The sequence below is a fragment of the Schistocerca piceifrons genome, chromosome 2, assembly GCF_021461385.2.
Source record: "Schistocerca piceifrons isolate TAMUIC-IGC-003096 chromosome 2, iqSchPice1.1, whole genome shotgun sequence".
NCBI classification, from domain to species: Eukaryota; Metazoa; Arthropoda; class Insecta; order Orthoptera; family Acrididae; genus Schistocerca; species Schistocerca piceifrons.
The window spans coordinates 398,809,323-398,826,775 of NC_060139.1; the positions used below are offsets into that span (position 1 = coordinate 398,809,323).

General features: G+C 39.9%; 1 protein-coding gene across 3 annotated transcripts in view; it reads right to left on the reverse strand.

Annotated features, from left to right (window-relative positions):
* Positions 1 to 17,453, reverse strand: part of LOC124776505 — a 138,183-nt gene that overhangs the window by 11,276 nt on the left and 109,454 nt on the right. For all 3 annotated transcript variants that reach the window (XM_047251526.1, XM_047251527.1, XM_047251528.1), the window contains exon 5: positions 16,890 to 17,284. In XM_047251526.1, the coding sequence (XP_047107482.1) occupies positions 16,890 to 17,284 (395 nt within the window). The remainder of the gene's footprint in view (positions 1 to 16,889; positions 17,285 to 17,453) is intronic.

The following is a 17,453-nucleotide window of genomic DNA, read 5'->3' on the forward strand; positions in this document are numbered from 1 at the left end:
GTAGGCTGTGCCATAAGTGTTCAGAAGCTAGTGGAAGTGATAAGACAGTATTACTTAGAGAACTCCACAGGGAGAATATACACATATGCTTACTAGTGCCCGATTTGTAGATTTTACCAAATTTTTCTCTACAAAAGGCATACTTCATAAAATAATAGCTTCAATACATATACCAGCATAGCCTAGGACCAACTGTTGTAAAAAGAAAAGGGGGTATCATTCTTGAATGCATGATTAAAAAAAAAGTTATCAGCATGCTGCCTTGTATGGCTGTTTGTGTCTCGTGTTTCTTTTTCCATTAATCCTATCCAGAATTTGACCGAAGTAATTTAAGAACACCACGGGAGATCTAAACCTGCATAACCAGGCTTGTATTTGAGCTCTACTTCACTTGATTTGAGTTTAGTGTCAGTGCTTCCCTTGCATGGGATGCTTCCATTGGACAGTGGCATTTAGAGAATAGATACACATGATTGCATTACAGTTTCAAAGCAAGAGATGGAGAACAAAGGAGTTGTTGGATGAAGTCCATAAATCATCAGCTTAAAACATCATGAAACATTATATGAAGAGAACGCACTATTATTTTACGTGTACATAACTGTATAACAGATCATCCTTCCTCACAGGCTACAACATCTTAACATTGGGTATGCAGTGGTTTAAGATCAGTATCTTTTATACAGAGGCAAGGGGAGCTTGTCTGTGTCTGAAAGTTTAGTTCCCTAATTGCATAATGTAAGAAATATTTACTACTGAAGGAGTGCACATCCCTTTCCAGCTGCCTCAGCACTAATAGGTTCTGCTCTACATATTCATTTTATAATTTAATTTTTGTTATAGCTTGGCCTCTTAGAGATTTTATGGGTGTAGGAAAATAAGAATGCAGATCAATTTTGACCATAGTTCAGAAAATGAACCTGATTCATAAATTTGTTTTATTAGGCAATATTAAAATTGGAACAATGAATGAGATTCTGAGTTGATTGAAATTAGCATGAAACATATTGGGCAATACCACTAAATCAGCTATTGATAAGACTATAGCACACACTGGCCAAAAATATCAATTGTATGTTGTAGATACATAATACTTATCATTAATGGTTTCATATTGTAAAAATAAAGGTATGTAATCAGAAGGAAATGCACTCTTCATATGTCTCCATAGCAGAAAAAGATTTACAGCTAGAAATCGTATGGTGTGAGTTTCAGGACATAACTGAAACTGGAAAAACTGTTAAGGTTACTTTGGCCAACAAAGAAAAGGCATGTAAAGAAGTCATTGCTAACTTTAATTCATGAAACATGAGAACAAATCATAACTGGTAAATTTCAAAAAGGGTCGCATAAAGAAAAACATTGAAGAAGGATTTCATGCATGGTAAGGTACAGTTTTAAAATGCTCTTTACAATACAGAGAAATTCTCCAGCTGATAAATCATGGACAGCAGTTAAAGCATTTATCTGCAATGAATTACTATCTGAAAAAAAAACTGCACAAATATTAATCATTTCTTGATAACATTTCAAATTGGGAAACTGTCAATTTACAAAAATATCTGGGAGTAACCATTTGTGGGGGTATGAAATGGAACCATAACAAAGATTCAGTCATGGTAAGCAGGTGATAGAGTTTGGTTCATTGGTAGTATACCAGGAAAATGTAGTTAATCTACAAAGCAGACTAATAAGGCCCATCCTAGAATATTGCTCAACTATGTGGGACCCATAGTGAAGAAGTCTAACACGGATATTGAACATATAAGGAGGAGGACAGCATTAATAGTGACAAGTTTGTTTGACCTATAGGATAAACACCAAGTACTCTATGAAAGCCTATTTTTGAAGCTTTCAGAATCAGCATTAATTGAGGAATCTAAGGATATACAACAACTCTCACAAGGACAGCAAAGATAACATTAGACAATCACTGTGTACACAGGGGCATTTAAGCATCCACTCCCGTGCACAAATAGATAGGGAAGAAACGCTAATAATGGGAGCTCCTCTGTGCCATGCACTTCACAGTTGTTTGCAAAGTATGGATGTAGATGTAGAAAACAATTAACACATACTCTGAGGTGCGCATGAATCTCCATATGCTCACGTTGAAACTATGTATTGGGTCAAAAGTGCTAAGTTTAAAAAAAAAAAAAAAAAAAAAAAGACTCCTTTTTAGTAGTCTGAAACTGAGTCATTTATTAAGTTCATCATTATGCAGGTTCCCATATTCTTTGATTCTTTCTCTACGTCAATGACTGAGATGTTTGTGAGTTCCTGCACAAGGGGGATTATACACTGACATTACATGTTCCCACCTCTCATCATAAGAGGGTATGCAGTGTGCCCAGGAACATTATGAAAGATTGTCATTTTGGTAATCCAGGTGTGGATAGGCATAATGATGCATGGGTTGATCTCCAAATCTTTGAATATGGTTCACCCATTAGTCAACAGTATTGTAATACTGTATTCCTTTCCCACGTGCATCTTTTTTGGGATGCCTTTGACCCTGACTTCATTTTTATGGATGACAATGCGCAACTGCATCGAACAGTGTAGTTGGAGGAGCTCTTGGAAAAAGAGGATATTTGGTGAATGGACTGCCCTTCTCATCCCCCCAACTTAAATCCCATCAAGCAAGTGTGGGATGCATTGGGCAGATATGCTGCAGCATGTCCAAATGCCCCACTTAGCAATCTTTTGGCCAGCATGGAAGCATGTTAAGAAGCGTGCCATCCATAACGAATCACACACCCTATTAAGAACTACGCCTTGCCTTTTTTAATGCCCATGGGACCATAATGATTCACACTGACTTCAATGTAATTATTTTCTTTGAATGAAAGTGTCATTTCTGTTAGCCTTACCTTCTGTACTATACTGTAGCAGTTATTTCTACGTATGACTCAAGTCTCATAGATCTATGCTGCATGGCAGTACACATCATGTTAAATTTACTTTCGTCCTCAAGTTTTGCACAGCACTGTGGTAAGCAGACACAAACTTCAGAGTTCCTGTCACTTCTGACCCTTACTGTTCATACCTAGGATGGGGCAGGTGTTCTCAAATGTTCGCCCAGTGGTTTTTTTCAAAAGTAAAGGTAATGGCATCATTTTTTAGCTGAAAATAGAGTCAGCAGTATTAGCCTTCCATATAGCCATATCAGCTAGGTGTTCAAGCCTAGCAGAGAATACAGTCAGCAGTATTAGCATTCCACATGGCCTTATCAGCTGGGTGTTCAAGCTTTCACTGACTGACTGATTGAAAGAGGTTTCATTGTTTAGATTATTAAGGATACTCTCATGCAGTTGACGGAAAAAAAATAAAAATTTCTGAGGGGCAAAAGGGTTTAAATTGTTTCACTCATTAGAATATATTATTTTTAAAAGATTATTATTATTATTATCATCATCGTCGTCACTAATTCATAGGACTGTAATACTGGCATTAATGCATGACACAATGTGGTGGAGGTTACAGCTTGTGAAATGAATGTACCGATACCTTCCTTGCACCATCTATGAAGTACAACACGTTTAGAAAAGATCTTTGATGTGCAGCAACATGTACACTGCATATTTTTGTTTTACGAAAGTATAATTGGGAATTCCACCAAATACTGCATGTTACTTTCCAAAGCATGGGAATTGAGACTGCTGTGCTCTTTTATAAGCCAGTCACAGCTCATGTCATGTGACTCGCCAGCCGAGAACAGCGATTCAGAGTATGGGATACATGATTTAGTCAGTCAATTAGCAACATCACGATTAAGTAGCGTGAACACACAAATAGGAAAAGTTAATGGTTTAAATTAAAATACATAGTGTTGCTACAAGAAAAGCAATGCTTTCATATATAATATTGGTCTCGAAGATTTGTAGGGATGTAGAACCACTGGTTCACCCCCCAATAATAACACTACCCTACTGCAGCAAAAACAAATGTATCTTTGCCAGATCAGTTCTCTGTAGTACGTGCTCCATGCTACATACATTGTGTATACAATGTGAGAGTAAAAGTGTTCAATAGCGATTGACGGAAGTGCGAGTGATTATTTATCATTGTAATTACCACACCCGCTCTCCATTACTTATAGATTAATAAGCTGCAAGAGAAGCTAAGCTTTCACATATAATGTTGATTTTTTTGCTCATGTTACCCTTTAAGATACATCACACAAATGAGCCAGTAAAATGTTTAATAACAACATAAATGTTTGATCTTCTGGGCTCGAAATTCTTCTAAATGGCTCGTCCTCAAAGAATTTATTTTTAAATGAGAGTCAAACGCTCTTTGATTTAAGAAATTCATTGTACATTCTCGCACATAGCTCATCTTGTGTAAAAGGAAATTTACTTTGAAAGTATAATGCTTTTCAAACCACCATTTGCAATAATTTCCTGCGACCTGTTAAAAATAGGTTCGTTTCAGCAGTTAGCAGGGAGCGCCAGATAACAAGTGTCACCGCGCTTGCGCAGCTACGATGATGTAGGAAACCCGTACGTTCGTACATTAAAAGATCTTACATTACGTCCTAAAAGACATCAGAGGATACTCCAAGAGCATCGGAATTTCATGACGCATACTAAAATGCATAATTTGGCTTGCAGTGCACATTCGTGTGTCCAGATTCCCAATGAAGTAGGCCTCGGCATTTGGTTCTTTATTATGGCATAATGACATACGTGCTAGAAGGTGAAAACGAGCACTTGAAAATCAGTGAACAGTTGAAACTATCCAAAAGTTCGGATTTAAACACTTCGTTTTAAATAAATTGACTGTCTCAGCAGAAAAGATTAATAAAAGCCCAATTTCTTTAGTAAACCGACAAAAATAACTTCATTGTTCTGCAAGGCGATTAATGCTTGACTGACAGAAAGGTGGAAATAAAATAAGATCTGAAACTAATAACATTTCAGCCCTTCATAATTATTGAATGTAATTTAATCTGTATTGTTTTCATTTGACATGAGCAGGGGCAACAGCAAAATCTCTAAACGTAAACAAGGGTCATGTGGAGACTACCCACCTCCCCACTACAATCAGACTGCTCTGCGCATCTGGCCCAGATCTACGATATTTATGAAACCCCCCCCCCAAGCGTTTGAGACAGGATGCTAAAAATTTAAAAAAAACTGTCTTTTCAAAAAATGTTCATATTGTAGTGCACACCTTTCTGAACAGTTTGATACATAATAAAGCAAACATGTTCAAGAAAATGTAAGACATGTTATTTGGTCTTACGTGTGCCAAAGTGCAGTGCCACGCATCTGCACACAGCATTCTTCTATCGCACATCACGCTCTCGGAATTCAAACGTGTACAATTATATTCACGACAGTGGAAATTGAAATGTCCTGTGGTGACTCCCCCGCTCCCAGTCGGCTGGTTTGACATCCTGACCCTCTTTAAAAAAAACTCACAATTAATACTAGATGAGATTTTTGTAACCGGGAGAACAAGAACTTTTCAGAAAATTTACACTCTTTATTGTATTTTGTCTAAATTTGGAATTGTCACATTCTTCCATAATTTGTGTGATGCCCCCATTTCTTCTTCTTCCTCGTTCTAACAAACAATCTAGTCATCACTAATTCTGTAACTATTTCTGCCAGTGTCAAGACTAATTCTCCGGTTAATTTCACCAACCCAGCCACAATCATCTGTTTAGTTATCACACGTTTATTCTCCGGTCAGGCGTTTGTTATTACGTGTTCGTACAACACATTTTCCGCGTTACTCCCACAAAGAACGTAAGCGGCTGCTAGCCGGAGACTGTACAACTGGCCCTTACTAGGGTACCGATCTGGCCAAAACTTTTCTGTCAAAATTTCTTTTTCTTGGAGACACCGAGAAGATAATATGTGATCTCTCTTATCTGTTATTCCTGTTTGCATTTATTTCCACTCAGGTGGTCTGAATCTATGGATTTTGCTACTAATTATAACAAAGCTGATCATGTGCAAATCCAGTCAACCACACAAAAACAGCGATTGGCATTCGTCCGTTTGGCTGAATTCCACTCAGCTTGTACAGTCCTGTCCCCTTTGGTCTGCAGGAAAGTTTATTTCTAGATGCACCCGGGGTTCCTTTGGCAGAGACATCATGTACACTATGCACCCATTCAAAAATCAAATTATGATTCATTCGCAAATCAACAAGGAATGTGTTCAAAAATGTTAAAAAAGTCAACAGGGATGGCTTTCAAAATCATATGAATAATCGCTAGACCAATCTGTGCTGGATGCTAGGCGCTTTGTGAAACAAGGTTTTTTTCCTCAAGAATACGAATTTGTAGCCCCCCCTCCCTCATTAAATTGCCACCTGTGGCTAACAGCCCAGGTGCCCCCCCCCCTCCTCCTCCTCCTACCTCTACATCCGGGCCTGTTGTGCATGCATGAATCTGGCAGCTTGGGCGCGCCAGTAAAATTTTTTTGTGTAGCATCTGGCTGCTTGCTGCTACTGCTTATACAGCTAACAGCCAAACTTCTGCAGGGGAGAAGGTACTACTCATATGCAACTCAACTGCGCATGTGTATGAGCCCAGTCGCAACTGCTTGAATGAATTTAATGTAAACAGTTGTGACGTCGCACTCATCATCGGCAATTTGTTATGAACCATTGCATAGTGTTCCTAAAGCCTCTTGACACATTTTGCTGCTGGCAGACGCTTGTATGAGCACTGTGTTTTGTTGCTGTATGTAGCGCATTTCCTTTTCAACTGAAGTTTTATTTTCTTTTTTTTTTTTCTTTCCTCAAGAATACGAATTTGTAGCCCCACCCCCTCCTGTGAAGTTGCCACCCGTGGCTGACAGCCCGGGTCCCCCACCCATGAACATCGTTCATGTTTTATTCTGCAGTAGAGGGACATAGTAATATCCTTTGATATCCTTTGTTGGAGTATCGATTCTTATCAGCCAAAATTACAAAAATTTAACTGAAAACTAAAACAATGAAAAATTCCCAGAATTCTAAAAAATTCCCAGTTTTCTCCCGTATGAAAAAATTCCCGGGTTTTTCCTGGATCTCCCGTGCCGTATACACCCTGTTGTCACAAAGTGCCTTGTAAAAGAAGATCTGAAGCCCAGCCTTCATTGCCTATGCCTTCAGTTGGTTAAGATGTTTTGTTGCTGTATTCAGGGAGTCTGAAAAGATCACTAGATCATCTGCAAAGCCTAGACAGTGAACTGTAAGATTCTTGTACTTGTAGCATAAAGTAAGGCAAGGTAAGGTAAGGTAAGGTTAAGCTCTGCATTCTGGCCCTAAACAGGAAAGTCTGGCCCAACCGACCATTGTAATACTTGTGGTCCTTCAGCGCTTGGATGATCTTCCTGACATCCTCCTTTGTAGGAGGAGTGAATCAGAGTGGATGTATGGACTGTTTTTATAAATGAATGTGGTCTTTGAGACCTCACAGTCGAGGAGACATTCAAAGTAAATAACTAGAAACTAGCAATCATCTTCATCGCTGACGGCTAGTTTCCCTTTGGAATCTTTGAGCTGTAGGATGGCTCGGGGGGTGGATTGCGCTTGAAGATTTTATAGAAGTTAGGAATGTTATTTTCTCATGTTTAGAAGTTGACCTAGATTGCTTCATTTTTATGGCAACTCAATTTCTGCCTAACATCTTGTCTTAGCTGTTGGGACAGTCTCCTTACCTGCTCTGACTATGGTCTCTTGTAGTTGTTCCCATTTCTCTGGATTTGAAGTTTCCAACTTGTTGGTAAATTCTTGGTTGCTCCTTACCTTGTCTCCGTCAAACTTATAATTTTTTTCTGGGAGTAACCTTCTTGGCATTTCTTGGAATTAGTCGAACTTCAATATTTAAAAGGTAGTGATATAAATTGGCATTTATCAGAACTTTTACATTCTGGATCTCCTGTTCCACCTTCTGTGCAAAGGCGACATGGCCAATTTGGAAAACACCGAGGTTTGAATCTGGAGATGTCCGGCTCTCCTGTTTTTTGGGAAAGTGCTTGAAAGCACTTGGCTGATTGCATAACTCCACTAGTCCCTCTCCACTGCAGTTGGTTCTCCTTTGAGCTGTATAGCATACAATAATAATTAATATTTTCTTTGCTTACCAGCTGGGTATTGAAATTCCCCAGGTGTGTTTGCTGGGTACCTTTGAGAGGATATCTTCTAGCTCCTCCCAGAATGTGTCTGTTCCTTCTGTGTCCTCCCTGATTGATTGGTGCATGTATGTTCAGCAGTGTGTGAAGTCTATTTGGATACAACAAATAGAAAGAATAGAGTCTTGGCTGTTAGGGAAGGTGAAATCCGTGATCAAGCACAAAAACTTCCTGCAGGCAATTAATCCTGTGCCTACGAGTGGGATAGTTTTTACTACACTGTATTATTATTATTACTGGCAAGTGGTTAGGTACAAAGCATTGGCAGCCTATACGCTTCCAATTTCTGTCAGCTCAGAAGTAAGGAGACCGGCAAACAAGTGATTTACAAATATTAGGCCTAAGTGTAGTGCACACATTTTAATTGGGGTGCAACATGTGGGTAAAGCATGTGCCAGCAAGGAGGGGAGTGGCGCAAAGAAAACATTCTGTAATAAGTATCTACCTTCAACGTGAAGAGTTAACTTATTTCCTCAGGAGGAGTTGTAGTTAGCACTCACACTGCACTGAGAAAGGCTTCCTTATTTTACAAAAAAAGGTTGTTGGAAATAAGCAGTACAATTGACTCATCAGTTCATGGTTTAATAAAAGAACTACAAAAAATAAATATAAATTATCTTTCATCATTTTAAAAATGAAAATGTTCAAGCAAAATTCTTTTCTCACTCTAAAGTTTAGTTAAATGCTGATGGTAGTTGTGGCAGTGAGGAGGGGATTACTAGCTGAATCTGACTGCACACAGGGGTAATGGTCTTGAAAAAGTTGGGAACCACTGTTCTAGTGAGAACCAAGGGGAATAACAGTCCTCTCAACCAGATCCCTACAGGTAAAGTTAAGCCTAATACAAGTAAGATGTAACAAATAAGATGAGGCAGACACCCAACGCATTGCATACTAGTGGTGTGTGTGTGTGTGTGTGTGTGTGTGTGTGTGTGTGTGTGTGTGTGTTTTACCAAATCCTTTTCATTTCTCTAGTATTTTGCTACACATGAGCTGATGATACAAGTAATTAAGCCAAAATAACTACTCTTTATATACAATATTAGGAAAACATAAACTGCTACTCACCACACACACACAAAGTAAGAAAACCACACATATACATGACCGCTATCTCTAGCCAGAAGGCAATGTTCGGCCAGAACGCAACTCCGTTCTAACAGCAGGAGCAATCCGGAATGGGAAGGGGAGGGGGCAGAAATAGCAGGGTGGGGGGTGGGGGATGGGGAGAGAAGTGAGCAATGCCTGGCAGAGCGTGCAGGGACTAGATGCTAGCAAGACAAGGCTCCCAGGTGGGATGGGGAGCAGAAAAGGAGAAAAGACTAGTGGTTGTGTTGGCAGACAGTGGTGCACAATGAGGGTGAGAGGATGTGAACTGGGAGGAGCTGGTAGGACTAAGGTGGCGGATACTATTGGGTGGAGGGTGTGGGGACAGTAGGTTGATGCCGGAATGATTTTGGGTGCAGAGAACTGTAACCTACTGTGCCCACACCCACCCTCCAAAAAGTTCTGATCCCTCTGACCTATCACCTACTCTCAGTTTGCGACCCCTCATCATCATTGAGCCCCACTCTGTGCCAACGCACCCACCAGTCTTTTCCACTTCTCTGATCCTCTACACTCTGACAGGCAGTGCTCATTTCTCTCGCCCCCCCCCCCCCCTACACACACACACACACACACACACACACACACACACCTTCATTCTATGTAACAGTTGCATTCTGGTCCGAGCTGTCAAGAGATAGTGGTCATGTATGTGCTTGCTTTTGTGTGTGTGTGTGTGTGTGTGTGTGTGTGTGTGTGTACTCTTTTCTGATGGCGGCTTTGGCTGGAAGCTAAATGTTATGCCTGTCTGTGGCCCAATGTGTCACCTTTCCCAATATTGCTGAGATTCCAATGTTAGATGGATCAAACCCACCTATAACAAATACAGGGTTATTACAAATGATTGAAGCAATTTCACAGCTCTACAATAACTTTATTATTTGAGATATTTTCACAATGCTTTGCACACACATACAAAAACTTAAAAAGTTTTTTTAGGCATTCACAAATGTTCGATATGTGCCCCTTTAGTGATTCGGCAGACATCAAGCCGATAATCAAGTTCCTCCCACACTCGGCGCAGCATGTCCCCATCAATGAGTTCAAAAGCATCGTTGATGCGAGCTCGCAGTTCTGGCACGTTTCTAGGTAGAGGAGGTTTAAACACTGAATCTTTCACATAACCCCACAGAAAGAAATTGCATGGGGTTAAGTCGGGAGAGCGTGGAGGCCATGACATGAATTGCTGATCATGATCTCCACCACGACCGATCCATCGGTTTTCCAATCTCCTGTTTAAGAAATGCCAAACAACATGATGGAAGTGCGGTGGAGCACCATCCTGTTGAAAGATGAAGTCGGCGCTGTCGGTCTCCAGTTGTGGCATGAGCCAATTTTCCAGCATGTCCAGATACACGTGTCCTGTAACGTTTTTTTCGCAGAAGAAAAAGGGGCCGTAAACTTTAAACCGTGAGACTGCACAAAACACGTTAACTTTTGATGAATTGCGAATTTGCTGTACGAATGAGTGAGGATTCTCTACCGCCCAGATTCGCACATTGTGTCTGTTCACTTCACCATTAAGAAAAAATGTTGCTTCATCACTGAAAACAAGTTTCGCACTGAAAGCATCCTCTTCCATGAGCTGCTGCAACCGTGCCGAAAATTCAAAGCGTTTGACTTTGTCATCGGGTGTCAGGGCTTGTAGCAATTGTAAACGGTAAGGCTTCTGCTTTAGCCTTTTCCGTAAGATTTTCCAAACCATCGGCTGTGGTACGTTTAGCTCCCTGCTTGCTTTATTCGTTGACTTCCGCGGGCTACGCATGAAACATGCCCGCACGCGTTCAACCGTTTCTTCGCTCACTGCAGGCCGACCCGTTGATTTCCCCTTACAGAGGCATCCAGAAGCTTTAAACTGCGCATACCATCGCTAAATGAAGTTAGCAGTTGGTGGATCTTTGTTGAACTTTGTCCTGAAGTGTCGTTGCACTGTTATGACTGACTGATGTGAGTGCATTTCAAGCACGACATACGCTTTCTCGGCTCCTGTCGCCATTTTGTCTCACTACGCTCTCGAGCGCTCTGGCGGCAGAAACCTGAAGTGCGGCTTCAGCCGAACAAAATTTTATGAGTTTTTCTACGTATCTGTAGTCTGTCGTGACCATATGTCAATGAATGGAGCTACAGTGAATTTATGAAATCGCTTCAATCATTTGTAATAGCCCTGTACAGTAAATTTGTTGGGATTATTAAAGGTGCAGATAGTGATACATTCCTACAGGATACCACATAGCACAAAGATTATATCTCTGGTTGGAGTGCAGAGGATGAGAAATATCTAAGAGAAAATGAGTAACATCCAAACTCTGACAAAGCAATAGGTCTCCTCCAATTCTTGGATCAGGGTCAAAGAAAGATCTGTCAGAGAACAGCAGAATCCTTAGACTACACCCACTCTAGCAAAAAAGCCTGGTCTATTATTAGGAAACTACTTTCATCAAATCCTGCAATCGAAAGATCACAAATTGCCATCAGTTTGAATGATTTTGCTGTACATCTAGTATCAGTTTCCAAGCATACAAAAGACAAGTAATTCAAAAGGGTTATCAAATTTTAATTGAAGACCAAGAGAAGAGCTGCTATACATACTTCTAAATTGTCCAATGCATTCTAAGAAGATGAAACCAAAGCTGCAATGAAAAGTCTGAAACTTAGAAAAGCAGATGGATTTGATAGAATACACCCTGGATTTGTAGTTCACAATAAACCAGCTACAGTAGAATGGCTTACAGACTCCTCCTCAAACACCCTACAAAAAGGAAACCTTACGCTTCTGATAACAAAAACAAAAGTATCAGCCACACTGAAACCAAATAAAGACACACAAAAATTGAGAACTACTGTCCAAAAGCACTTCTAAGTGTTACAAACAAACTCCTTGAGCATCTGATCTATTACGGTGATGCATAAGTTTGTAGCATTTTTATATTGCATGTTGATACAGTTGCTCTTGGTTTATTTATCGAATGTCATTTTTTATTCACAATTCACTGTTGTTATTTCAGTTTACATAGTATCATTAGGAGATAGTGAATGGAGCTATGGACACTAGAAAACGGGGTGAAAAGTCGAGAAATTGAAACATTTCCAACATATTCTTCTTCTTGAGTTCAATTTAGGGGAGACAGCAGCAGCAGAGGCAAATTAGACACTTTGTGCCACTTATGGGGATAATGCCACTAGGCAAAGTATGGCAAGAAAATGACTTTTTCATTTTAAGGAGGATTGTTTTGACAGTAGTGATTCTTTATGTTAAGAAGACCTTTGGTGTTTGATGCATTAATCCAGAATGATTCATGTCAGTATACTCGAGAACTGGCAAATGTAATGAACTGTGGTCATTCCACCATTGTGAGACATTTGTGTGCAATGGGGAAGGTTCAAAAACTGGGTGTATGGGTACCACAAGCTCTAAGCCAAACTCACAAAAATCAGCAGGAGGCCATATGTGCATCTCTGCTAGCTCCTCATCACCTGTATCGTTCCTGGTGACAAAGAATGTTGTGTCTATGCTAACATAAGGAAAATAAAGGAATAGTTGAGCCCAAACAAAGCAGCAACTCCCCATACAAAGATCTGCACGCATCCACAGAAGATAATGTAATGCATCTTGTGGAACAGCGATGGTGTTGTGCTTCCCTGTGGTGTAACCATCATTGCTGACATTTACTGACAACAACTGAGATGTCTTGCAGATGCAATCCCAGAACAATGTTCAGGAAGATTGCATGAAGTGATGCTACTCCACGATAACACCCATCACAATTTTGCCAGACTGACAAAAAACACCACACAGAGGTTGTGATGAGAAGTCATCTCACACCCCATCTTATTCACCTGACCTCAACGAGTTCTTCACCACAAAACCACACAGTTTCTACATTCAGAGAATCAAAACTCACCCCAGTGTTGGCAGACTGTTGTAAATAGTGAAGGAGAATATACCACTGATGACTCAAGCCTCTGTTATGTGTATGTGTTGTGTTCATTAAACTTACGAAAAAAAGTCAATGATCTTATGCACCACCTTAAAACAATATAATTTTTGAAGTAATCAACGAACACATCCCTACAGAAGTAACATTCAGACTACAGAGAAGTTGTAATGATCACCACTAATATCGAAAATAGGTATGAAAAGAAATCAGTAGCTCGGATCTATCAGCTGCTTACGATACTGGTTTGGCAGTAAGGATTTCTTTTGAAATTCACGAGTGTTATCCCATGTTGTAAACTTACAGATCTACTTAACAATATGCTAATACAATGATGTGACTTACCGAACGAAAGTGCTGGCAGGTCGATAGGCACAAAAACAAACACAAACATACACACGAAATTCAAGCTTTCGCAACAAACTGTTGCCTCATCAGGAAAGAGGGAAGGAGAGGGAAAGACGAAAGGATGTGGGTTTTAAGGGAGAGGGTAAGGAGTCATTCCAATCCCGGGAGCGGAAAGACTTACCTTAGGGGGAAAAAAGGACAGGTATACATTCACACACACACACATATCCATCCGCACATACACATGAAATGTCTGCTTGTGTCTGTGTATGTGCGGATGGATATGTGTGTGTGTGCGAGTGTATACCTGTCCTTTTTTCCCCCTAAGGTAAGTCTTTCCGCTCCCGGGATTGGAATGACTCCTTACCCTCTCCCTTAAAACCCACATCCTTTCGTCTTTCCCTCTCCTTCCCTCTTTCCTGATGAGGCAACAGTTTGTTGCGAAAGCTTGAATTTCGTGTGTATGTTTGTGTTTGTTTGTGTGTCTATCGACCTGCCAGCACTTTCGTTCGGTAAGTCACATCATCTGTGTTTTTAGATACAACAATATGCTAAGCAATATATACTTTGAGATCTATTCTCACAATGACAGAAGAAGAGTATTTAAATTAAATGATGGTTTACCTCAAGCATCTTGTCTGTACATGTGCAAATGACCTAAAACATCCCAACTTTTCTGATGCTGAAACCACTTCTACCACTGACAAGGGAGCCTTTGATGTATGTTTCAAGAAATGGTGTCTCCACCTAAATCTCAGAAAAAAGTTATATCTGAATTTCACCCACACAACAGATACGTCAATTATAAACTAGAAGTCAGATTCAGAGGCTTGTCTTGCTGTACAGCAGTTCACCAAAACACCTAGGAATAACACCAGATAGAACTCTAACTTTCAAGCAGGATCTCTCAAGTACAATAGCTGAAGTCAAAATGACAAATAAAAGTGTACATAAACTAGCTGGTACCTCATGGGGAGCCAATGCTCATGTTTTAAGCTACACAGCCTTAGCCCTATCATAATCTGTTGCTGAATACTGATGCTTGATCTGGATCAGTAGCACTCCCACTAAGAAGATAGATGTGCAACTCAATTGGTTCAAATGGCTCTGAGCACTATGGGACTTAACATCTATGGTCATCAGTCACCTAGAACTTAAAACTACTTAAACCTAACTAACCTAAGGACATCACACAACACCCAGCCATCACGAGGCAGAGAAAATCCCTGACCCCACCGGGAATCGAACCCAGCAACTCAATTGGCAATACGAATAATTATGGGATGTATTTAGTGTACAAACACCTTATGGCTTTCTGTTCCCAGCAATATCTCACCTGCAACTTTAAGATCAGAGCTCTCCTGGAGGTCTGGAACAACATTCAGAAGAATTCTCAGCTATCAGTTCATCGAGATATTGCAGAAGCAGAACACCATCATTTGAAATCAAGAAAACCATCATGCCGCACAGCAAATAACCTTGTTGGGTCCTCTTTCAGTGCCAACCATTCATGGAAAAGCCAGTGGGAGCAGCCATCAGGTGTCAACAAACATCTAGTTCAGAAGCTTTCATATGGATACAAGGATTCGATCTTCCTAGACACCAATGGAGGATAACAACTGGATTTGAACGAAATAAGGCAGATGTAGTTATCTACTGCACAAGTGGAGATGAGATAGTTCTGCAAGATGGGACTGTGGTGTCCCCTTACAGTCAGTCCACCATACTGTTGCTGACTGTCCTCTTCCCGGAGCATACGAAGCAACAATAATGGATGTTCACCTCGCATTGGATGAAGCGATCAAACTGATCATGGAACTGTATCTGGAGATGTATATCTGTATTTGTTTTCATAATACAATAAATAAAAATACTGTTTCATCTCTATATAGAAGTCAATCTAGGAATTATTACATGACAAACTGAAAGGAATGAGCAGCTTACTGAGCACAGAAAACTGATTGAGAGTATACCAAAGAAAGATAAAAGTACTGAGGAGTGGCGGAAATGAGATTAGAGAGAAACTTACTACCAACATTGAGGACCATGAAGTAGACGAATTCTGCTACCTCGGAAGGAAAGTAACCTATGAAAGACAAAGCAAGGAGGACGTAAAACGCAGACTAGCATGAGTTCAGAAGGCATTTCTGATCAAAATGTGCCTATTAGTATCGAACATCTGCTTTACTTTGAGGGATAAACTTTTGAGGATGTGTGTGTGGAACACAGCACTATATGAGAGTCAATCATGGACTGTGAGAAAACTGGAAAAGAAGAGAATTGAAGTGCTTGAGATGTGGTGATGGAAAATTAAGTGAACTGATAAGAAATAAGGAGGTTCTCATCAGAATCGGCAAGGAAAGGAATATATGGAAAACACTGACAAAAGGAAGGGACAGGATGATAGGACATGTTAAGACATCATGGATTAACTTCCATAGTACTAGAGGGAGCGGAGGAGGCTAAAAAAACTAGGCTGAAAACAAGAGTTTGGAATACACCCAAGATATAACTGAGGTGGTTTGTTGCAAGAGCTGCTATGAGATCAAGAGGTCGCCACATGTGAGGAATTCATGGTGGGCCACATCAAACCAGTCAGAAGATTGGTTAGGGAGGAGAAAAAAATTAAAGACTCATGATGCTATAGGAAATATGTTGTGGATCACAAGGAAGAGTATGTTTCAAGAAGAGCCAAGCAACATATTTTCTCCCACATATATCTCGTAAAATAGCAATGACATTATATCAGAATTCACATTGAGACTTATGGACAGTTGTTGTTCTCCACACCATTCTTGAATAGAAAGAGGAATAACAAAATGGTAGTGGCATTAGACATACTCTCTAGCAAACATTCTGAAGAGGCTTTTGGAGTATGGATGAAGTATACAAAATAAAACATTTATTCACTCACTCGCATATATTTGCCAGTTCATGCAGATTTTAGGTTCATATGCCAATATTTACCAAAATAATTATCAAGCAATACCAATGCAATAGCCAAGGCTCAGTGCACTCACATAGTGTCAGGTGTATAAATATTCACTACGGAGTCATGACAGGAACGTAATTTATTTATTAACACATGAAAGCTAGCAGAGTGTGTGTTCAGCAATATAGCCAAAAACTGTTTAGCGGGTAATACCAAACCATTTACCTCACATCAACTAAGAAAATATAAATGACACTTATATATTTACTGACTAGGTGGAATTTGATAGACTAATACTTATGCCAAGTGTCTGACATTTTTAATATTACTATCAACCTCAATATCATATATAATTTCCCTTCTTGTCTCTGGCACGGTATTGAGCTTTAATTTTCTTTGCGTTGGGAAAAAACTGACTTTTTATTTTACCTATGTCTGTACAGTCTGAAGGCTGAAGTAATGGTTTCCATTCAACTTCTTCCTCTTCAGCTTCCTCATCCAAAGACTCCACTTGTTCCTCCTCCTGCTCCTCTTCTTCCACCTCATCATCACCATCTTCTGCTTTCACTGATGTTTCTAATTTTGATTCCACTGAAGGCTCTTCGCAATTTTTGCCACCAAGCAGCTTCTTAAAATCTGACCAACTTTCAGCATTTTCAGACACATTACGAAGATTTTGCCAATTATATTCTGTGGTTTCTTCCTGGAAGTTGGCTGTTCTGGATGTGTGTCTGTGTTGTGCAGGATGATGGAATGATCTGAACTTTGACCTACCACTTGGATTTCTCCTGTTAGTTGGGTTTCTGTGATATCTCCTGTTGCACCTGAAACAGACATATAAATATATAATTATGTCAGGAATTGCCACAAAAACTAAAAATAAAAAACACAATACTGCTGTGAAAAAAAGGAAGAATGAGTTTCTAAGAGAATAAGAAGAAATGTTACTGAACATCCTATAACTAACTCTAGTTGTACAACAAAGACTACCCA